The following is a 24,203-nucleotide window of genomic DNA, read 5'->3' as shown; positions in this document are numbered from 1 at the left end:
GCTGTCCTTGCCAAGTTATGGGTCACATACCAGGGGAAAGAGTATTACTTTGACGCTCCAGAGGAGGCCAACAAATTCTTCCAGAAGAATGGTCAGGGCAGGCAGTGATAGCGCACATGCTCCATAAATGGAGTTGCAAGATCTGAAAAGGACAGGAAACAAAAGCGAACGGAGATGCGGTAGGGAAAGGGGGGGGGGGGGGGGGGGGCGAAGAAGTTGAATAGGGGAACCTGACCAAGAGTGGAAGCCGCACACTAGCAAGTAAGCTGGAGTAGGGGAGTACGGTTAAGTAGGAGACCGTGGCGCACCTCCCAGGAAGGAGGCGTGATTGGTAGGAGGGAGAGGAATGACAGAAATTCAGGGGGCGAAAGGGCAAAAGAGGTTGGGGTAAAGCCGGGGAGGGGGGGGGAGCACAAGGGTAAAATGAGATTGGTGGGGGGGGTGTTGACTCTGGTTGCATCAGACAGCATGTGGAGATGCCAAAAAAGAGGAAGCAGTTGGTGGCCATTTTGAACGGCCTCCGAGCGAGGGCCTGGCCGGGCACACAAGGCGAGTATGGTTAACCCCACGAGAGGGGGTGGGGGGGGGCGGGGGGAGGCAGCGGCATGGCAGGCAGGGGAAGCCCTCCCCTTCACTCTCCCATCCGGTTAGGTACATGGAACATGAGTGGCCTCAACTGGCTGGTGAAGTGACCCAGAGTCCTCACCCATTTCAAGAGTTTGGGGAGGATGGAGGTTAGCCCCGTGAAGGTTCCAACACCCGAGAGAGACAGAATTCTCCTTCTCCCACGGGTATAAGGCCTACTCACGGATATACTTCTTTGTGGTAGGGAAAAGGGTGCTTCCGGGAGTAACAAAGGCAGAATGTTCTACAATTGTAATCTCCGGATTGGAGACAGGACGGACCCAACGCGCACCCCCCCCCCAAATGGAGCCTGGCGCAGCTCTCCTCGCCAATAAGGAATTCAGGAATAAAATATTCCGAGCCATCAACGATTATGTATCCTCCAATCAGAACGGGGAGGTCTCACCCTCCACCTTCTGGGAGGCACTGCAGACGATGATCAGGGGGGAAATCCTAGCTTATAGGACCCTCGGGGACAGGAAGGAAAGGGAAGCCCAGCAGCGGCTGATCGACTCAACTGGAAGTGGATTGGCAGTACTCCATATCCCCAACCAGGGAATTTCTGGCAGAAAGAAAATAGCAGCAGAGGACATTTCACCTGTTTGCCACACTGAAGGTAGTCCACCAGCTCCACCGGGCCTTTTACCAACATGGGGACAAAGCCAACCACATGCTGGCAAAGCAGTTGACAAAACAGGCCACCGCGAAAGAGATAGCACAAGTTAGGGACAGAAATGGTAGGATGATAGTGGACCCAAACAACGTCAATAAGGCCTTTACAAACTTTTACCAAGGACTCCAAGCCCCTGGAGGAGGTCTTGGATGGAACAGTTCCTCGACAGACTGGATATGCCGGTGCTGGGGGAGGACAGGAAACGAGCCCTGGAAGCACCGCTAGGGCTGGGCAAAATCATGGAGTGCATCAACTCCATGCAATGGGGGAAAGCGCTGGGACTGGACGGATTCCCAGTAGATTTTTTCAAAAAGACTCAACAGCGCTGGCCCCATACCTGCGGGAGATGTTCAGTGACTCACTGTCGAAGTGGGCTCTGCCACCCAAGCTGGCACAGGCCTCGATCTCTTTGATCCCCAAGAAGGACAAAGACCCGATAGAGTATGGATCATACAGACTCATCTCTCTCTTAAACACTGAGGTGAAAATCTTAGTGAAAGCACTGGCAAGGTGACTGGTGAGTTGCCTGCTAGAAGTGATTGCGGAAGATCAGACCGGGTTTGTTTGTTAACAGGGGGCCTGAAGCTGGAGGAACTCCCGTTCAAAGTAACCCAAACCAAGCTCGGGTGCCTCTGGATCCAAGTGGAACCTCTCCGCCTGGTGGAGGAGGCACCTGTGAAGATGGACTCTCTCTTTCGCTTGGTGGATGGGTGTAGATGGTCAAAATAAACGTGCTGCCGAGGTTCCTCTTCGTATTCATCCTTAAATCCTCCTTCACCAGGGTCGGCAAGTTAATCATCGTCTTTGTCCAGGGGGGAATATTCCTAGGATACGTACGGCTGTGTACTTAGCCCCCGACTATACTCCTGATATACACACACGACTGTGTGTTTGCTGATGACACGACCATAGTGCGTCGGACCTCAAACAGTGATGAGTCAGAGTACAAGTGGGAGATAGAGAACTGAGTGGCATGGTGCAACGACAACAATCTCTCCCTCTGTCACCAAAAGTAAGGAGCTGGTCACCGACTTCAGAAAGCAAAGTGTCGTGCACCCCTGTCTGCATCAATGATGGTGAGGTGGAGATGGTTGTCAGGTTCAAATTCCTAGGTGTGCACATTGCTAACAATCTGTCCTGGTCTCCCCACGTCGATGCTACGACCAAGAAAGCACAACAGTGCCTAAAACGTCTCAGGAAACAAAGGAAATTCGGCATGCCCACATTGACTGTTAACAATTTTTACAGATGCACCATAGAAGGCATCCTATCTGACTGCATCACTGCTTGGTTTGGGATCTGCTCGACCCAAGACCATAAGAAACTACAGAGTCGTGAACACAGCCCAGTCCACCACATGAACCCACCTCCCATCCATTGACCCTGTCTACACCCCCTGCTGCCTTAGGAAAAGAGCCCTCCCATCTGGGTTATTCTCTCTTGCAACCTCTTCCATCGGGCAGAAGATGCATAAGTCTGAGAACACGCACTAACAGATTCAAAAGCAGCTCCCTGCTGTTATCAGACTCCTGAATGACCCTTGTTATGGGCCAGGGTTTAGAGAACCCAAAGTGTATCGTGGAATTCACCTGACCCACAACTTTTAATCTCTTGTGGTATGGGGAGCACACAGCCCACTCTACAGGTGTGATACAGCAGAAATGGAAAAGTATTTTTTAAAGCAAAACAATGTTTATTCTATGAACTCAAGTTAACCTTTTTAAAACATGCAGTGAACACCTTAGCAACCATTAATTCAAATACAACCCCCAAAGAATACAACACTAAATGATCCTTTAAGCTTTCCTTTTAACATCTTTTACCAGAAGCACATCAGGTTAAAGTCACTACTGTTATTAGTTTTAAATCACCAGGATCGATTTACAGTCTTTAGATTACAGAGAGAGAGACTAATACCCCTTCTGGCTGTGACTGCAGCTATCCAGCTCTGAAAACGAAACTAAAACACACCCTGCCGCAAACAGCCTAAAACGAAAGTAAAAAGCTGACAGACAGCCCAGCTCCACCCACTCTCTGACATCACTGCCGTAGTAAACACCCATTTCTTAAAGGTACTCTCACTACAGATATTTATATACACACCCATTTATAAACACCATTTCTTAAAGGTACTCTCACATGACACCCTTATGGACTGCTCTACAATCTTGTTGTAGCACTATACTCCGTATGCTTCACCCGATGCCCATGTCTGTGTATTCACATTGTGTATTTATCGTATGTCCTATGTTTTACATGTATGGAACAATCTGCCTGAACTGTATGCAGAATACTTTTCACTGCACCTTGGTACAAGTGATAAATCTAAATCTAAGTCAGTTTTACAACAAGGGCGGCACATGGGATGCCTGGCCAACATGGAGTGGGTGAGCGGATGTCTAAGGGAGCCAGAGGTGGACGCCGGCCGACCTTCGCGACCCACGCCGGCCGACCTTTGCGTCCCACCATTTTCTCTTACCTTGTTTGCTGCTGATAAAATGGAGGAATCGCAATCGCGCCCAAAACACGTGACGTCGACGTTCGGGGAGCGTGACCTGCACTCTGGCTCCCTTCAGGCAGGGTGATTACATTGCATTTTAAAAAAAATCTTCTCCTGCGTCTCCGATTGCGCAAATTCATGCGTAACAGCCGCAGCAGCTAGCTTTTAACATATAAAAAAAATGCGGACACATTGTGTCGGCGCAGAACTACGCGGAATAACATTTTGAAGATTGCAAACATTATATTACAAAGGGACAGTTTGATGTTTTGGACCAGGCATTTTCAAAGTTGGTGGCTTTTCAAAGACCCGCGGGTGGGTCGTGAGCGGGTGTCGGGAGGGTCGCGGAGCCGTTGGTCGTTGCGCAAATTCGCGCGTGACAGCCACAGCAGCCAGCTTTCAACAATACCGGCTGCGAGCAGCCTTCAAAATGATGGCTGTGACCATATTAAAAAAAATGTAAAGACCACCTTTGCCCTGATAACAATATTGAAAGTTCAACAAAATTTGTGACATGGCAGATAACCTGCTGTGAAAGTGGAAAATCTGAAATAAAAACAGAAAATGCGAGGAAGTGTTCAGCTGGTTGGCAGAATCTATGGAGAGAGCAAACTGCTGAACATGGCAGGTCATTGACCTTTCGTCCGAATTGAAAAATGTTTAAGATGTAACAGGCTTTGAGTAAGTGCAAAATCTGTGATTGGGTGGGAACAGGAGGAAAGGGATCATGTTGCAAGCAATAGCTATTAAAAGGACAAGTGAAGAAACAAAAGATGAGGACCTGAGTTTGATCCCGGTCAACTGTCTGTGTGGAATTTGCACATTCTCCTAGCACCTGCAATAGTGTTTCACCACCTGCGTGGGTGGCATCAGAGCCATTTCCCAGCTTTTCTCCATGAATTGGTTTGAGGCATTCTTATTTTTAGCTTCTCCCAGGAGGATGATTGACTGGTGAATTGAATCATGGAATCTCTACAGTGTAGAAGGAGGCTATTCAGCCCATCAGGTCTGCACCGACCCTTTGAAAGAGCACCCTACCTAGGCCCCACCCTATCCCCATAACCTAGTATCCAACCTAATCTTGGACATTAAGGGACAATTTATCATGGCTAATCCACCTAACCTGCACATCTTTGGACTGAGAGAGGAAACCCGGAGGAAACGCACGCAGACATGGGAAGAATGTGCAAACTCCACAGAGTCACCCGAGGCCAGAATAGAACCGGGACCCTGTGCTGTGAGGCATCAGTGCTAACAACTGTGCCATTGTGCCACCCTTATAACCAATTCACCTACCCTGCACATCGTTTTGTTGCGGGGGTGAGACCCACGCAGACATGGGGAGAATGTGCAAACTCCACACGGACAGTGACCAGGGGCCAGGATCGAACCTGGGTCCTCGACGCTGTGAGGCTGGAAGAGAGCAATAAATAGGGTTGATGATCTGCGGAAGTTACAGGTTGGCAAGTTTGAAAAGGCTACTCCAGCTTTTAGTCTTCTGTCTTTCAATTTCATATTTGTATCACAAAATTGGAGTTAATTTTCATTCCCTGACTTGGGATGCACTGAGCAGCAAAGAAAAAAAATTTGTAACGTTTTGTAAATTCATCGCAATTTCTGACTAGGGTTCTGCTCCTTCAACAGGTGAAAAGCTACGTGTGCTGTGTTACAATCAGAATGGCGAATGGTGTGAGGTGCGCTCAAAGAACGGGCAGGGATGGGTCCCCAGCAATTATATTACACCTGTAAATAGCCTGGAAAAGCACTCCTGGTACCATGGCCCCGTCTCCCGCAGTGCAGCCGAGTACCTGCTTAGCAGCCTCATCAATGGCAGCTTTCTTGTGCGAGAAAGTGAGAGCAGTCCGGGACAGCTATCAATATCCCTCCGCTACGAAGGTCGAGTTTACCACTACAGAATCAACACAACACATGATGCCAAGGTAAATAGTGAAACTATCATGTCTGCACCTCCTTCTGCTTTATTTTGTAGGTTTTCTCTCTACAGGCACTCAACCAACCCTACCAATCTGAAAATGGTAAAGTTAAAATACTGGTTTGCATAGTGTCTTTGGAAGGTTTTGTTGGACACACAAAAATAAATGGCCAGCTTTTTTATTTAGAGCAGTTGTAGTCTTTAATGCTCTCCTCAAAAATTATTGCTTTTTGGTCAACCTTTGTGGGCTGAGAATGTTTTCATGCCTCTTAAGTTTTTAAATCATGCCTCCACTGAAACAAAAGTGGATCAGATTACTGAAGAAACCTTTATTACACAAATCAAAGCAAGAGGCAGGTAGGTAGTGATGATGCAGTAGCGTTCAAATAGTTCAAAATACAGGCACTCCCCAAGTATTATCTGTATGCGTGCATTCGCAAAGTCAAGTAATCTGTTGCTGTTTGTAATTAATTCAACATTTATTTTAGATTCCCTTTTGGCTTTTGGCAACAGCTGTAGTTGATGTGCAAATTGTTTAGTCTATATGACGGGCAGTTTATTTCAGTCAGTCCTCTTAAACTGATCAACCTTAAATTGATGAACCAGTTTTACATCAAAACCATTGCTCATTTACATTTTTACACGTGCCATTCTTTCAAATTCACAAAGCGACTATTTTCCAGGTGCCCCATTTTGGCAGCGTTGGAAGCGGTTAGGATTGGCTCGGAATAGTGCAACAGTTATGTTCCAAACCGGGGGCAGAATTTCAGTGCAATACTTGCAGATAGGCAAGAGCATGATGCAGATTTGTTCACTACCTGCCTCCACTTTGATATTGCAGATGCTGAAAATCGGAAATAAAAAAAAAATGCTGCAAGTACTCTTCTGCACTTGTCTCAGAACTCTCCTAAATAGCTATGAAATATAATCAGGATGTGCTTGATTTTCAGCCATGCAGTTGTGGGTGTCCATCCTGGAGAACTAGTTATGTTAAGTCTATTTTGCTGGGCCACGTAGATAGAAGGAAGTGAGCACCACGAACTGAAAGGACATGAGGCAGGCATCCAGAAGGAGATCCAGTCCAATTTTCACAGCTTGCATAGTTATTGGAATGACTGAGTCATTACTTTACTGTATTAACGTAAAAAAGGACTTTGCAGACAGACAGTATCATTGTGATGTGTACACGTGTTCTACCCAGATACCTTTGCTCATGGGAGTCAGCAAGCTTTCACACAGTCAATTACTGACGTCATTTGTAGATCCTGTGGTAATTGGTAAACTGCATAATCACTCAAATTGCAGTAAATCAGTACACAATTATTTTTTTTAAAAATTTATTTTATTCAAATTTTTCGGCCAAACAAAACAGTACAAGGGTTTTTCCCCTTTTTACAACAATAAAACAATATAAATAACAGTGACCGTTTTTAACAAATAAATAAATAATATATAAACTAAATGGCAACTGCCATAACAAAAAATAATAGCTCTCCCAAATAATAAAATCAAGCAATCCAATATACATAACCAAGTACAAGTATCTATACAAAAACATCCCTGAGGACCGCCCCTCTTCCCCCCCCCCCCCCCCCCCCCCCCCCCCCCGGGTTGCTACTGTTACCTTCCCATTTCCTTTATCGTTCTGCGAGGTAGTCAATGAACGGTTGCCATCGCCTGGTGAACCCTTGAGCCGAACCCCTTAGTGCGAACGTTATCTGTTTTAGTTTTATAAACCCTGCCATGTCATTTATCCAGGTCTCCACGCCAGGGGGTTTGGCTTCCTTCCACATAAGCAATATCCTTCGCCGGGCTACTAGAGACGCAAAGGCCAAAACATCAGCCTCTCTCGCCTCGTGCACTTCCGGCTCTTCTGCAACCCCAAATATAGCCAACCCCCAGCTTGGCTTGACCCGGACCCCCACCACCTTTGAAAGCACATTTGCCACCCCCACACAGAACCCCTGCAGTGCCGGGCATGACCAAAACATGTGGGTGTGGTTTGCTGGGCTCCTCGAGCATCTCCCACACCTATCCTCTACCCAAAAGATTTACTGAGCCTTGCTCCGGTCATATGCGCCCTGTGCAAAACCTTGAATTGTATCAGGCTAAGCCTGGCGCACGAGGACGAAGAGTTTACCCTACGTTGGGCATCTGCCCACAGCCCCTCATCAATCTCTTCCCCCAGCTCTTCTTCCCATTTTCCCTTCAGCTCATCCACCATAATCTCCCCCTCGTCTCTCATTTCCCTGTATATATCCGACACCCTACCATCCCCCACCCATGTCCCTGAGATCACTCTATCCTGAATCTCCTGCGTCGGGAGCTGCGGGAATTCCCTCACCTGTTGCCTCGCAAAAGCCCTCAGTTGCATGTACCGAAAAGCATTCCCTTGGGGCAACCCATATTTTTCCGTCAGCACTCCCAGACTCGCAAACGTCCTGTCTAGGAACAGATCCCTCAGTTGCACAATCCCAGCTCTCTGTCATGCTCTAAATCCCCCATCTATTCTCCCTGGGACAAACCTATGATTATTTCTTATCGGGGACCGCACCGAGGCTCCCGTCATTCCCCTATGCCGTCTCCACTGCCCCCAAATTTTCAGTGTTGCCACCACCACTGGACTTGTGGTGTATTTCTTCGTGGAGAACGGCAACGGCTCCGTCGCCAGTGCTTGTAGGCTGGTTCCTTTGCAGGACGCCATAATCCAATCTCTTCCACGCCGCTCCCTCCCCTTCTCCCATCCACTTACACACCATTGAGATATTGGCGGCCCAATAGTACTCACTTAAGCTTGGTAGTGCCAGTCCCCCCCCTATCCCTGCTACGCTGCAAAAACCCCCTCCTCACTCTCGGGGTCTTCCCAGCCCACACACAACTCATAACACTTTTCTCGATTTTCTTGAAATAAGCCTTCGTGACCATCACCGGGAGGCACTGAAACACAAAAAGGAATCTCGGGAGGACTACCATTTTGACCGCCTGCACCCTACCCACCAGTGACAGGGGCACCATGTCCCATCTCTTAAAATCCTCCTCCATCTGTTCCACCAATCGTGTTAGATTTAGCCTATATAAGGTTCCCCAACTCCTGGCTATCTGAATCCCTAAGTACCGGAAATCTCTTGTTACCTTCCTCAGCGGCAAATCATCTATTCCCCTACTCTGCTCCCCCGGATGCACCACAAACAACTCACTCTTCCCCATATTCAATTTGTACCCCGAGAATTCCCCAAACTCCCCGAGTGTCTGCATTATCTCAAGCAACCCCTCCACTGGGTCCGCAACATACAGCAATAAATCATCTGCATACAATGATACCCGGTGTTCTTCTCCTCCCCTAAGAACTCCCCTCCATTCCTGGAGCCCCTCAATGCTATGGCCAGGGGCTCAATTGCCAATGCAAACAGTAACGGAGACAGGAGTCCCTCTATAAAGACGGAAGTAGTCAGACCTCTGCCTGTTCGTGATCACACTGGCCACCGGGGCCCTATATAGCAGCTGTACCCACGCAATAAACCCTTCTCCAAAACCAAATCTCCTCAACACTTCCCACAGGTAGTCCCACTCCACTCTGTCGAATGCTTTCTCGGCGTCCATCGCCACCACTATCTCCGCCTCCCCCTCTGGTGGGGGCATCATCATCACCCCTAGCAGCCTCCGTATGTTCGTGTTCAGCTGTCTCCCCTTAACGAACCCAGTTTGATCCTCGTGGACCACCCCCGGGACACAATCCTCTATCCTTGTCGCCATCACCTTGGCCAGGAGCTTAGCATCTACGTTCAAGAGGGAAATGGGCCTGTAGGACCCACACTGCGGCGGGTCTTTTGCCGCCTTCAAAAGTAACGATATCGTCGCCTCCGACATAGTCGGGGCAGCTTCCCCCTTTCCCTGGCCTCATTAAAGGTTCTCGTCAAAAGCGGGCCAGTAGGTCCATATTTCCTATAAAATTCCACCGGGAACCCATCCGGTCCCGGGGCCTTCCCCGCCTGCATGCTCCCAATCGCCTTTACCACCTCCTCCACATCAATCTGTGCTCCCAGTCCCACCCTCTACTGCTCCTCCACCTTCAGGAATTCCAGCTGATCCAGGAAATGCATCATTCCCTCCTTCCCTTCCGGGGGCTGAGCCTTATACAACCTCTCATAGAATGCCTTGAACACCCCGTTCACTCTCTCGCTCCCCGTTCCATCTCTCCCTCCTCATCTCTCACCCCACCTATCTCCCTCGCCGCTCCCCTCTTCCTCAATTATTGGGCCAGTAGCCGGCTCGCCTTCTCTCCATACTCATACTGTACACCCTGTGCCCTCCTCCACTGCGCCTCTGCCTTACCCGTGGTCAGCAGGTCAAATTCCACATGTAACCTTTGTCTTTCCCTGTACAGTCCCTCCTCCGGTGCCTCTGCATATTGCCTATCCACCCTCAGAAGTTCTCTCAACAATCGCTCCCTTTCTTTACTCTCTTGTTTCCCTTTATGTGCCCTTATGGATATCAGTTCCCCTCTGACCACCGCCTTCAACGCCTCCCAGACCACTCCCACCTGAACCTCTCCATTGTCATTAAGCTCCAAGTACCTTTCGATACACCCCCTCACCCTTAGACATACCCCCTCATCCGCCAATAAGCCCATATCCATTCTCCAGAGTGGGTGCTGTTTTTCCTCTCCTACCCTCCAGGTCTACCCAATGTGGAGCGTGGTCCGAGATGGCTATGGCCGTATACTCCATCCCTGTCACCTTCGGGATCAGTGCCCTTCCCAGGACATAAAAGTCTATCCGTGAATATACCTTGTGAACATGGGAGAAAAATGAAAACTCCTTACTCCTCGGCCTAATAAATCGCCAGGGGTCTACTCCTCCCATCTGCTCCATGAAGTCCTTAAGCACCTTGGCCGCTGCCGGCCTCCTCCCGGTCCTGGACCTCGACCGGTCCAGCCCTGGATCAAGCACCGTATTGAAGTCTCCCCCCATTACCAACTTTCCCGCCTCCAGGTCTGGGATACGCCCCAACATACGCCTCATGAAGTTTGTATCATCCCAGTTCGGGGCGTATACATTCACCAGAACCACCGCCTCCCCTTGCAATCTGCCACTCACCATCACGTATCTGCCCCCACTGTCCGCTACTATGGTCTTTGCCTCAAACAGTACCCGTTTCCCGACTAAAATAGCCACCCCCCTATGCTTCATATCTAGACCTGAATGAAACACCTGTCCCACCCATCCTTTACATAGTCTAACCTGGTCTGTCCATTTCAGGTGCGTCTCCTGCATCATAACCACATCTGCCTTTAATTTCTTTAGGTGTGCGAGTACCCGTGCCCTTTTAATCGGCTCATTCAGCCCTCTCACGTTCCACGTGATCAGCCGGGTTGGGGGGCTCTTTACCCCCCCCCCCCCCTTGTCGACTAGCCACCCCCTTTTTTAACCCAGCTCCTTACCCGGTTCCCACGTACCCGTATATCCCACCGAAGGTACCCTCTCGTCTTGACCGCCCCGCCCCATAACCGCTCCCCCTTCCCCTTAGCAGCAGCTACCCAGTTAACTCCTCCCCCCCCCCCCCCCCCCCCCCCCCCCCCCGCTAGATCCCCCTCTAGCATAATTACACCCCCCATGTTACTCCCAGAAGTCAGCAAACTCTGGCTGACCTCGGCTTCCCCGTTTGCCCTCGGCCTCTCACTGTGTGAGGCCCCCACCTTCCTGCGTCCCTGTTCCCGCCATAATTACCCTAGCGCAGGAGCAACTCCTGCGTTTCCCACTCGGCCCCGCCCCTAATGGCGCAGTTCCCTTCTCCTTCCCCTTTCATTCCCACCGGCGCCCACAGTTCCTCATACTCACCCCCCCCCCCCTCAAACGAGGGGAAGAGAGAAAAGTTACAGGATTGAAAAATTAACAAATTGAAAAATCAGCCCCCCCGCCTTCCCTTCCCCTTCCTCGCCCCACATAATCACCCCACCACTTTATCCCAGAAGCTCTTTCTCTCGCCAGACTATTCCAGCTTCTCGTCCACAATGAATGTCCACGCCTCTTCTGCCGTCTCAAAGTAGTGGTGCTTCCCTTGGTGTGTGACCCACAGTCTCGCCGGTTGCAACATTCCAAATTGAACCTTCGTTTTGTGAAGCACCGCCTTAGCCCGAATGAAACTTGCCCCCCTCCTCGCCACCTCCGCACTCCAATCCTGGTATACGCGGATCACCGCGTTCTCCCACCTACAGCTCCGAGTTTTCTTTGCCCATCTTAGGACCATCTCTCTGTCGTTGTAGTGGTGGAACCTCAGCACTATGGCTCGAGGTATTTCTCCAGCCTTTGGTCTTCGCGCCAGAACTCGATAAGCTCCCTCCACTTCCAAAGGGCCCGTCGGGGCCTCCGATCCCATTAACGAGTGAAGCATCGTGCTCACATATGCCCCGACGTACGCCCCCTCTGCGCCTTCGGGAAGACCCAAGACTCTTAAATTCTTCCTCCTCGAATTATTCTCCAGGGCTTCCAACCTCTCCACACACCTTTTGTGCTGTGCCTCGTGCGTCTCTGTCTTCACCACCAGGCCCTGTATTTCATCTTCATTTTCAGCAGCCTTTGCCTTCACGACCCGAAGCTCCAGATCCTGGGTCCTCTGCGCCTCCTTTAGCCCTTCAATCGCCTGTAGCATCGGGGCCAACACCTCCTTCTTCAGCTCTTCCACACAGCGCCGCAGGAACTCTTGTTGCTCCGGGTCCCATATCGAACGGCCACCTTCCGACGCCATCTTGCTTCGAACTTCCCTTCCTTGCCGCTGCTCCAAAGGATCCACTGCAATCTGGCCGCTATCCTCTCCTTTTTCCATATATATCCGGGGGGATTCCCTTCTATTTCACCGCACAGTGATTTTGGCTGTTAAAAATTGCCGTTGGGGCTCCTAATAAGAGCCCAAAAGTCCGTTCCAACGGGAGGTGCCGAAACGTGCGACTCAGCTGGTCATCGCCGCACCCGGAAGTCCAGTACACAATTATTGATGATCATGCAGTGATCTCTTAATGAGGCAAATGTTGTACATCAATTTCCACATGGTGTGTGATCTAATCTCAAATGTTAGTGCGACTGCTGTTACGATAATGAGTTGTGCATTCCAGCCCTAATCTAGAATATAACCAATGCAATCTAGGATATTTCAGAGTAGCACAAAAGGAATTCTGTAATATTCGAGATGCCATTTTTGAGGCATGGTGTTAAAATTGTCAGATTTGTCCATAACGTTTCCACATTTGAACAGCAAGAGAGTTCTCACAAATTCTGCCAGCATTTGTTCCTCAACCAACATTGCAAAAGGCTGCCAATAGGATCTTACTGTTTGCTGTATTGTCTCCTAAGCAGCATTTCAGGTTAGATCATTGGCTGTGAAGTGCTTTCAAATATGCTAATGATGTGAATAAAATGAACAGCTTCACCTCTATTAAAATACAATTTTAAAACTGAAAACACAGGATAAACTCAGGTGTGGCAAGACCTGTGGGCAGAGAAACATACATTTCAAGTCTGATGAGCTGAGACGGGTAGAAGTGTGATGGATTATACAGTTGTGGAGGGGAGGGTTGGGGGGGGGGAGAAGAAGGTGTAACAGAATAGAAAGTCCAGGATAGGTGGGAGCTAAGGAGATGTTGACAAAGATGACATGGACACAAGACCAAGGGGAGTGTTAATGGTAGCGTTAAAGATGAAAGAAAGTGCTGAAATTGGAATATAAGTAAAATAGCAGAATGTGGTGAATAGGAGAACAAAGGTCAATGCTTAGTGAAAGCAAAACTAAAGGAAAGTGACAGGTGATCCTGTGGGGGAGGGGCGGGCGGGTTGCATTGGGACAAACCAAAAGGGCTGAGATAGACAGAATTTTCATCAGTAAGGGAATTGAGGGTTACTGGGATGAAGTGTGAAAGTGAGTTGATTATCATATCAGATCAGTCATGATCTCATAGAATGGCGGAGCAGACTCGATGGGCCGAATGGCCTACTTGTGCTTCTGCATCTTTATATGGTCTGAAAAACCTGGCAGTTAAGATGGGGGAAGAACGTTCTTAGTCGAAAGTTATTTCCAGGAATGCCTGCGTTGAAGAAGTACTGCTCTTTTTCACAAGATTTCCATTTGTCCTTTTGTCATGTTGAGAGTCACACAAACTTGAAACACTAACTCTGTTTCTCTGTCCACAGATATTGCCAGAACTGCTGAGTTTATATAATATTTACTATTTTTACTTCAGATTTTCAGCATCCACAGTGTATTTTTTATTTTCACTTTTCAAACTTGACATTTAATTTCTATTTATCTTTTGTGTTGCACACCGCAACTCATACGCCTTGCAGCAGACAGAACAGGTTGTGCTGCATGTCATTACTTCCTGTGATCATGCACAGTCCCACTTTTGAGAAAGCATTTAGTGACCAGCAATGTTTACAAAGGAGTTTTCCAGCAAACCTAATGGTTGTTCTCTGTTCTCATTTTTACTTGAATTAAGTCTACTGGTACCAATTGAGTACCAGCATTTAGAAAAGTGAAGGGAACATTATGCCTTAATAATCTTCAATTACTTTTCAAACTTAGAGATATTACCATGGCCCAAATAGAAGCTGTTCAATCTTTGCATCCAACCAGGGGGAAACAAGTTCATATAGGCACAGGAAATAATGACAGCAAACCCAGCCCTGTTGACCCTGCAAAGTCATCACTACTAACATCTGGTACTTGTGTCAGAATTGGGAGATCTGTCTCACAGACTAGTCAAGATATGCCAACCCAAGGGCGGCATGGTGGTGCAGTGGTTAGCACTGCTGCATCTTGGCTCTGAGGACCTGGGTTCGATCCCGGCCCTGGGTCACTGACCGTGTGAAGTTTGCATATTCTCCTCTTGTTTGCATGGATCTCACCCCCACAACACAAAGATGTGCAGGCTAGGTCGATTGGCCATGCTAAAGATGCCCCTTAATTGGAAGAAAAAGAATAGGGTACTCAACTTTTCTATTTAAAAAAATAATAATAATAATAATAATTTTAATGTCAAGCCTGACATAGCCAGTCTCACGGAATCACCTCACAGATGACATCCCAGTCACTACTATCATCATCCTTGGGTATATCCAGTCCCACCAGCAGGACAGGCCCAGCAGAGGTGGCGGTACAGTGATCTACAGTCGGGATAAGTTGCCCTGGGAGACCTCAATATTGATCTGGACCCTATGAAGTTCCATGACTTCAGGTCAAACGTGGTCAGGGTAACTTCCTGTTGATTACCACTCTCAGCTGATGAATCAGTACTCCTCCATGTTGAACACCACTTGGAGGAAGCACTGGTGGCAAGGGCACAGAATGTACTCTGGGTGAGGGACTTCAATGTCCATCACCAAGTGGCTCGGGCGCACCACTACTGACCAAGCTGGCCAAATCCTAAAGGACATAACTGCTAGACTGGGTCTGCAACAGGTGGCGAGGGAACCAAGAGGGAAAAACATACAAGACCTCACATTGCCAACCCACCTGCTGCAGATTCATATGTCAGTGACAGTATCTGTATGAGTGACCACCAGAGTCACGTCTTCATGTTGAGAATGTCCACCATCATGTGTGGCACTACCATCATGATTAATGGGATGGATCCAGAACGGATCTCTCAACTCAAGACTGGGCATCCATGAGGCAATGTGGACCATCAGCAGCAGAATTGTACTCAGCCACAATCTGTAACCTCATGGCCCAGAATATCCCCACTACCATTACCATCAAGATGTGCAGGCGAGGTGGATTGGCCACACTAAATTGTCCCTTAATTGGAAAAAATTAATTGGGAACTCTAAATTTATATTTTTTTAAAAAGAAGAGCTGAGTGGATGATACATGATACTGGGCCCCACCATCACAGATGCCAGTTTTCAGCCAATTCTATTCACCCCACATGATATCAAAGAGCGGCTGAAGGCACTGGGTACTTCAAACAGCTATGGGCCCTGACAATATTACAGCAATGGTACTGAAGACGTGTGCTCCAGAACTTGCCGCACTTTTAGCCAAGCTGTACCAGTCCAGCATTGTTTTTCAAACTTTTTCCCGGGACTCACTTTTGCCAACCAGCCGACCTTCACAAGCTGTGCCATGTTCGCCTAAACTTTAATGCAAAAGTGTGACTGTGCTTGACATCTAGGCAACATTTGATCAAGTATGGCATCAATGAGCACTAGCAAAACTGGAGTCCATGGGAATCAAGGGGAAAACTCTCCACTGGTTGGAGTGATACCTAGCACAAATGAAGATGGTTATGATTCTTGGAGGTCATTCATCTCAAAACTGGGATATCACTGCATGAGTTCCTCAGGATTGTGTCCTAGGCCCAACCATCTTCAGTTGCTTCATGAAAGACCTTCCTTCCAACACAGGGACAGATGCGCAGATGTTTGCTGATGGTCACCATTCGTGATAACTCAGATGGTGAAGCAGTGCACGTGCAAATGCAGCAAAACCTGAACAATGTCCAGGCCTGCCCTCACAAATGGCAAGTAACAGTTGCGCCACATAAATCACCATCTCCAATAAGAATCAAACCATCCGTCTCCTCTTGGCATTCAATGGTATTACCATCACTGAATCTCCCTGCTATCAACATCCTGGGGGTTGCCATTGACCAGAAACTGAACTGGACTAGCCATATCAATACTGTGGCTACAAGAGCGGGTCAGACAAAACCAGTCCACCACCAATAAGGCACAAGCTAGAAGTATGATGGAATACTCCCATTTGCCTGGATGAGTGCAGCTGCAACAACACACTCCAGAATCTCAACACCATTCCCATTTATTTGCTGCTATACTTACACCAGTAGTATGAGCAGTTGTACGCATGGGATACAGCATATTCAGTCGTGCAAAACTGAAAGACACTACAGTTGTGTTTGACAAAGCGCATGGGCTGTACAAAAATCCTTTTTCCATACAATTTGCAGATGTAGTGTAGCTGTAATGATGTGGTCACTTGAATTCATATCCTTTTACTGTATTGCTACTGTGTTAGTTGTACCAGTGCTGATCGGATTTGTTGCATCAACCTGATCGAAAATTCTTGAATCTCTTGAGTTAATTTTGTTTGTGACTTACTACATAGAATCATAGGATAGTTAAGCACAGAAGGAGACCATTCGGCATGCCATGTCCATGTCGGCTTTCTGCAAGAGCAACTGTTCGTCCCACTCGCTTATCGTTTCCTTGTAGCCCTGCAATCTTTTTCTCTTCAGTTAATTATCCCTTTTGAACGTCATGATTCAATCTGTCTCCACTGCGCACTCAAGCTGTGCATTCCAGAGCCTTGCAGCATAAAAATGGCTTTTCTTCAAAAAAGACAAACTCAACCCCATCCAAAACAAAGCACCCTGCTTAATTGGCACCCTTCCACAAATATTCACTCCCTTCACCATCGATACACAGGAGCAGCATTGTATACCATCTACAAATCATTTTCAAGCCCAGTGTCGCGAACCGCGGGTGGGTCCCTGGCAGGTGTCTGAAGGGTCACGGGGCCATGCGTTACGGTGTCACCGATACTGGGGCCATGGTAATAATCTTTATTATTGTCACAAGTAGGCTTACATTAACACTGCCGTTCCCGATCGTGGGAAGCAGTGCCCAATGGTACGACCGGCTTTCAGAATGTCAGCTGTTTTGTGCGTGGGTGCCCCCTCAGCATTGCACAGGCCCAGAGCCCAGCGGGGCACAACTCCTCCTGCTGGTGTCAGTGCGCTGACCCAGGTACAGTTTTTTTTTTTTTTTGTTTTTTTTTTTTTTTTTTTTTTATAAACATCACTGGAGTCTTTTTGCCTGGAGCAGTGGCAGAGAGCACGTAGCACGCACGTGACATCACGTGTTCTGGGCGCGAGAGAGATTTCTCCATTTTGTGGCTGCCAGCAGTGCTGGTGTGAGCTCCAGGCCCTCTGGTAAGCAAGTTTGAAGAAGAAGCTGAAAACGTGAACAAAGCAGCAGAAAGATTATTATTTGAGGTATGGATTGTTAATTGTGCAAATGCAAATCCGGATTCCAAGTTCATGTGTGTTATATGCAGGGAAGCACTGACAAATGAAAGATTAAAACCCTCAAAACTTCAAAGGCATTATAATATTTAGCATGGTGAGTTTGAGGACAAACCTCTTGAATTTTTTCCATGGAAGCAGTGAGATCTTAACTCATCAGCTGAAGTCCTTAGCAGAAATGTAACACTGAATAACAAAGCAAGTGAGATCGTGAGGACCAAGCAGGTTCATCTGTCACATTAACGGCATGCAAAAATGGTGGGGCGCAAAGGTCGGCCGGCGTGGGTTGCGAAGGTCAGCAGGCGTGGGTCGTGAAGGTTGGCTGACTTGGGTCGCGAAGGATGGCCGGTTGATAAAAATGGGTCCCAGGCAAACAAGCTTGAAATACACTAATCTACAAGATGCACTGCAGGAATTCACCAAAGCTTCTTTGGCAGCACCTTCCAAACCCATGACCACTGCCATCTAGAAGGACAAAGGCAGCAGATACATGGGAACACCCCCACCTGGAGGTTCCCCTCCAAGTTCTGACAGATCTGAATTGGAAATATATGTTGTTCCTTCACTGCGCTCAGTCAAGCTCCTGGAACTTCCTCCCTAAAAGCACAGTGGGTGCAGCTACACCACATAGACTGCAGCGTTTCAGGAAGGCAGCTCACCATCACCTTCTCAAAGAATGGGCAACAAATGCTGGCACAGCCAACCAAGTGCACAAAACATAAAAATGAATAAAGATCTATTTAAATCCTTCTGAAGACGTATAAAGTTGGCAGAAAAAGCAGTAAGCCTGAGGAGCGGCAGCATTTTTGAATTTAACATAAGAACAAAAAATGTGATCGGTGGTGAATGTGGAGTATGAGAGTAAAATTGCAGGGAACTTCGAAACTGACCATAAGTTTCTGCAAATATGTGAAAAGTAGATTGGTAAAGACAAATGTAGGTCCCTTACAGTCATAAACCAGGGAAATTATAATGGGGAACAAAGCAACGGCAGAAGAATTGAACACCTGCTTTGGTTCTGTCTTCATAAATGAGGGCACAAATACCCTCCCAGAAATGTGAGAGAACCAAGGGTCTAATGAGAAGGTGGAATTAAAGGAAATCAGTATTATCAAGAAAATGGTGCTGGGAAATTAATGGGGTTAAAGGCTGACAAATGGCCTGGCGATCAACGTCCCAGAGTATGAAAGGAAATGGGCCCTACAAATAGTAAATGCATAAGTGGTCATCTTCCAAAATTCTCTCGACTCTGGAGCAGTTCCTACAGATTAAAGGGTAGTACAAGTGACCCCATTATTTAAGAAAGAAAAGAAAAAAGGGAGAATTACAGACCAGTTAGCCTGACATTGATAGTGGGGAAGATACTCGAGTCTATTGTAAAAGACGTAATAACAGAACATTTGGAAAGCATCAATGGGATTGGACAAAGCCAGCATGGACAATGAAAGGCAAATCATGCTCAACAAACCTACTGGAGTTTTTTTTAGGATGGAACTTGTAGAATAGATAAGGGAGAACCAGTGAATATGGTGCATTTGGACTTTCAGAAGGCTTTTGATAAGGTCCCTCGAGAGGTTTAGTGGACAAAATTAAAGCACATGTATTGGTGTGGATCAAGAATTGGTTGACAGACAGTGGGAATAAATACGTCTTTTGGGAGGGGGAGAGACGCAGGCAAGTCACAAGTAGGAAAGAAAAGAGGGGGGGAGGGAAGGAGGAGGGAAGTTGGGGGGGTGGAGGACACAAGGAAATAGAGAGGGGCAAGGTACTACTAAATATGTAAATGATCTGGATGAGGGAACCAAATGTAACATTTCCAAGTTTGCTGATGACACAAAACTGGGTGGATTGTGAGGAGGATGCAAGGAGGCTTCAAGATGATTTAGACAAGTTGAATGAGTAGGCAAACACCTGGCAAAATGCAATGCAATTTGGCTAAAAGTGAAATTATGCACCTCTGTGGAAAAACAGAAAGGAAGCGTATTATCTCAATGGTGATATATTGGGAAGTGTGGGTGTACAAAGGGATCTTGTACACCAGTCAATGAAAGTGAAGAGGCAGGTGTAACAAGCAATTAGGAAGTCAAATGGTATGTTGGCCTGAGCGGATTTGAAGTGGAGATGTCTTACTGCAGTTATGCAGTACCTTGGTGAGACTGCACCTGGAGTATTATGTGCAGTTTTGGTCTCCCTAAGAAAGAATATATTTGCCATAGAGGGAGTGCAGCAGAAGTTCACTGAGCTGATACCAGGGTTGATGGGACTGTCCTATGAGGAGAGGTTGTATTCACTACAGTTTAGAAGGATGAGAGGAACATATAAATTGAAACATATAAAATTATAACTGGGATGGACAGATTAGATGCAGGGCAAATGTTTTCTCTGGTTGGGGAATCTAGAACCAGAGGACACAGTGTCCGGATACGGGGTAGACCATTTAGGATTGAGATGAGGAAAAATGTCTTCGTTCAAAGGTTAATGAACCTGTGGACTTCTCGACCACAGAAAGCTGTGGAGGCCGGGTCACTGAATATGTTCAAGAAAGAGATGGGTAATCTTTTAGATTTTAATGACATCAAGGGGTATGGAGAGAAAGCGGGAACGTGGCCTTGAGATCGAGGATCAGTCATGATCATATTGAATGGGGCAATAGGCTCGAAGGGTCAAATAGCTTCTACTAGTTTCTATGTAGTTTATTTGGTTAGAAGCAGTTCGCATGGGCTCAGTAGCATCGTGGTCCAGGGACTGAGCATAATGCTCTGTAAGAGAGTTTTTAAAAAACTGATTTAAAGCACTATAGTGCAGCATTGACTTTCACCTCATTGGAAAAGTGTAGCACCTGAATGATTTATTCTGTTTTGAACTCTGCAAAACTCTAAATTAATGTTTCCCCTTCTCCTGAATTAACCACCATAGTAAAAACATTTCTATGTGAAACAATACTTGTGTAAATGTGGAATGGCTTCTTAAATTGACCGTGATGATTGGTAATCTTTTTGTTTTCAAATGAAGATCATTAAAAATCCATGGATTGAGTGGTGGGGGTGGTGATGAGTGGTTAGTTTTGTATTTTTAAGCGGACATACTCAAACTTTTGGAACCTTGCGTGACAGTCAAAACTAATCTATTTTGAGATGCCGTGACCCTAAAAGTGCGGCCTCCCTGTGTTCATGCTTCCTGTTTTATTTAATCCGAGTATGCAATGCATAAAAACACATCCGGAACATCTTTAGATTTTGTCATTTGCTATCACACATGAAGTGTCCAGGTTTTGGTCAAACAATTTGTATTACAAAAATGCTGTAGCTTATCTTAACTACTTGGCTATTTGCGGAAAAAGCAGTCCCAGAAGTTAGACGTGTTTTCTTTTTTCAGGTGTATGTGACAGCAGAGAGCCGTTTTAACACTTTGGCAGAGCTTGTTCATCACCATTCCACTGTGGCCGATGGGCTGGTCACGACCCTGCACTACCCTGCTCCAAAATGCAACAAACCCACAGTTTACGGAGTCTCTCCCATACATGACAAGTGGGAGATGGAACGCACTGACATCACAATGAAACACAAGCTGGGCGGAGGGCAATACGGGGAGGTGTACGTTGGCGTCTGGAGGAAGTACAGCCTTACCGTTGCAGTAAAAACACTGAAGGTACATATTAGACTATTACCCTTCAAGAGTGAAATTTCACCAACAGAGGTGTGCTGGACTGCAGATTTGTCAGGAGTAGTGTTGGGAGGTTCAAAATCAGGCACGATAAGGTGGGAGTTTTAGCAAGGTTTGATTAGAAAATGTGTATGTTTCTGATCTTTCAAATTAAACCACAATGCAGAATATACGAAAAATAGTATTTAACTGTTTAGTTTCTTGGTTTTTTTTCAGTCGGATGTTTTTCTCGGACATAACTGCTTTAATTGGCCAGGCTGTATCTTCACGTTTATTGGATTGGATTGGATTGGATTTGTTTATTGTCACGTGTACCGAGGTACAGTGAAAAGTATTTTCCTGCGAACAGCTCAACAGATCATTAAGTATATGAAAAGAAAAGGAAATTTAGAAAAATACATAATAGGGAAAAGAAGATAAGTAAAGAGAGGATCTGTTGGGGAGAGCTCGCAGAGAGTCGCCACGCTCCAGCACCATCTTGTGCTTATTGAAGATGTATGATTCAATAATTAGAAATCCCGAGTTATTTAAAATCAGGATATTGGATACAATTTCCCCAAAATTGCAGTGTGTTGGATCAGGCAAGAAAGCTGCATGAAACTTGACGGCTTTGGAGGTGCCTTTCCTTGCCTGATTCAACAGCAGTCCATGCAATTACAAAGTGCTGGTATGGATTGCACAGCCAGTTTGGGATGCAGGGCCTAATCACGCCGGCAAGGCCAGGATGCTGAGATCGGGGTGCCGTTTTTAAAGGGCAGCCCCCACCATTTGCAGACATTGATCCTCTCTCGTACCCCCACCACCACAAATAAGGGGAAACCACCCCCAATGGAGATGGTAACACCTGCCTGCCAGAGCCCCTTGGTGCTACCCATTCACCTGCCCCTTTGGCAGTGCCAGGTGGCAATGTCCAGTCTTGTCCCTCAACCCCCATGGCATACAGGCAGCTCTGCACCCCCAGTGTGATGATCACACTTTTGAAAGCCAGTAGTGATTTGGACTGAAGTCACCAGCCGGTGTGGTTCCTGGCTGCTCGCAAAATTTGGCAGCCATTACAGGATTTGCACCGTGGCTAACGGGCTGCCACTTCGTAGCCATTGTTTTTGAAAATCAGAGTTCTGTTTTGGTGTTCATTTCTGTTTCATTTATTTCTTATAAGTAATTTAACTAATAGCTTTTGTTTGAGGAGGGAGCTTTTATAGCTCCTTCTAGTGGTCATTACGCCTCTGTTCATCTTTCACCCACTTTGTTCAGCAGAATGAAGATGGTGGGATTTAAGGTGAATACCATATTTTTTAAAATGCTCTTTCGGGCATTAACCACCTGCCATTCTACTTCCTATTAATTCATGTTGTCATGGTTTTTGTTCCTGACTGTCAACTCCAGCAACCTGAAGAGATTTTCACTAAAGGTGTTCTGTATGAAATTGAAGCCATGGTTTATGGGCCTTAAACTTTCTCACTAGTGTAGCCATATATTGCTATTTAAGGACAATTTTCAAACCCAGTTTTTAAAACCATCTCTGGTTTTAGAGTGTGAAAAATATGTTGAGAAGTCTCAAAAATGAAAGCACTTTAGAAAGATGAATCCAAACCCGAAAGTGATTTTGGTCTTAGGGGCAGGGCAAGTTCATGTTCTCAAGAGGATGACATCAGCCAAGTTGATTCCCACATCACTTCACCCAGTCTGCTGATTGTTTTCTTGTCCACACCTCCTGAAATCTACTGTCTCTCATCAGATTTGCCGGAGTGGAGTATAGGGTATCAGCAATCATGTGATATCACTGTCAACTGGCACCAAAGAAGTCATCAAATCATATGGTTTTACAGCACAAAAAGAGGCACTTCAGCCCGGCCATCAAGCACCTATCTAGTCTAATCCCATTTTCCAACACTTGGTCCATAGCCTTGTATGCTATGGCACTTCCAAAGTGCTCGTCTAAATTCTTTAATGTTGCGAGGGTTCCCGCACCTGCCACCCTTTCAGGCAGTGAGCTCCAGATTCCCACCATCCTCTTGTTGAAAAAGCTTTTCCTCAAATCCCCTCTAAATCTCCTGTCCATTACCTTAAATCTATGTCCCCTGGTTATTGGCCCTTATATTGAGGGAGAAAGTTCCTTCCTCTTTACTCTATGTCCCTCATAATTTTGTACACCTAGATCATCCCCCGCCACCAAATCAGCCTTCTCTACTCAGGAAAACACCCTCAGCCTAAACAGCCGCTCTTCATTCCTGATAGACTCCAGCCCAGGCAACATCCTGGTGAATATCCTCTGCAATCACATCCTTCCTATAGTGTGGCAACCAGAAGTGCACACAGTACACTGGCTGTGGCCTATTGAACGTTTTGTTCAACTCCATCATAACCTCCCTGCTCTAATATGTTATGCCTCAGCTAATAACAGCAAGCATCCCAAATGCCTTCTTAACCATCTTATCTACCAGTCCTGCTGCCTTCAAGAATCTATGGACATGCACCTCAAGGTTTCTCTGGTGCTCTGTAATTCCTAACGTTCTACCATTCATTGTGTATTCCCTTGCCTTGTTAGTCCTGCCAAAATGCTTCATGTTTCAGGGTTAAATTCCATTTGCTGCTATTCCTCCCATCTGACCTGACCTGCCCGTCACTATCATCCTGTAATTTCAGACTTTCCTCTTCGCTATTTACAACACTGGCAATTTTCATTTAATCTATAAATTTACTGATCATACCTCCCACACTTCACATGTAGATCATTAATGTACACTACAAACAGCAAGAGACCCAGCACCAATCC

At 46.8% G+C, this 24,203-nt stretch overlaps 1 protein-coding gene across 2 annotated transcripts in view; it reads left to right on the top strand.

The window, feature by feature from the left end:
• The window catches only part of abl2 (c-abl oncogene 2, non-receptor tyrosine kinase), a 149,245-nt gene that overhangs the window by 102,524 nt on the left and 22,518 nt on the right, over positions 1-24,203 (top strand). For both annotated transcript variants that reach the window (XM_072511273.1, XM_072511274.1), the window contains exons 3-4: positions 5,442-5,737; positions 21,140-21,412. In XM_072511273.1, coding sequence (XP_072367374.1) covers positions 5,442-5,737; positions 21,140-21,412 — 569 coding nt within the window. The remainder of the gene's footprint in view (positions 1-5,441; positions 5,738-21,139; positions 21,413-24,203) is intronic.

The sequence above is a fragment of the Scyliorhinus torazame genome, chromosome 7 (genome assembly GCF_047496885.1).
Source record: "Scyliorhinus torazame isolate Kashiwa2021f chromosome 7, sScyTor2.1, whole genome shotgun sequence".
Lineage (NCBI taxonomy): Eukaryota > Metazoa > Chordata > Chondrichthyes > Carcharhiniformes > Scyliorhinidae > Scyliorhinus > Scyliorhinus torazame.
The sequence above is the reverse complement of the archived record's forward strand: the minus strand, read 5'-3'. Positions and strand labels throughout refer to the sequence as shown.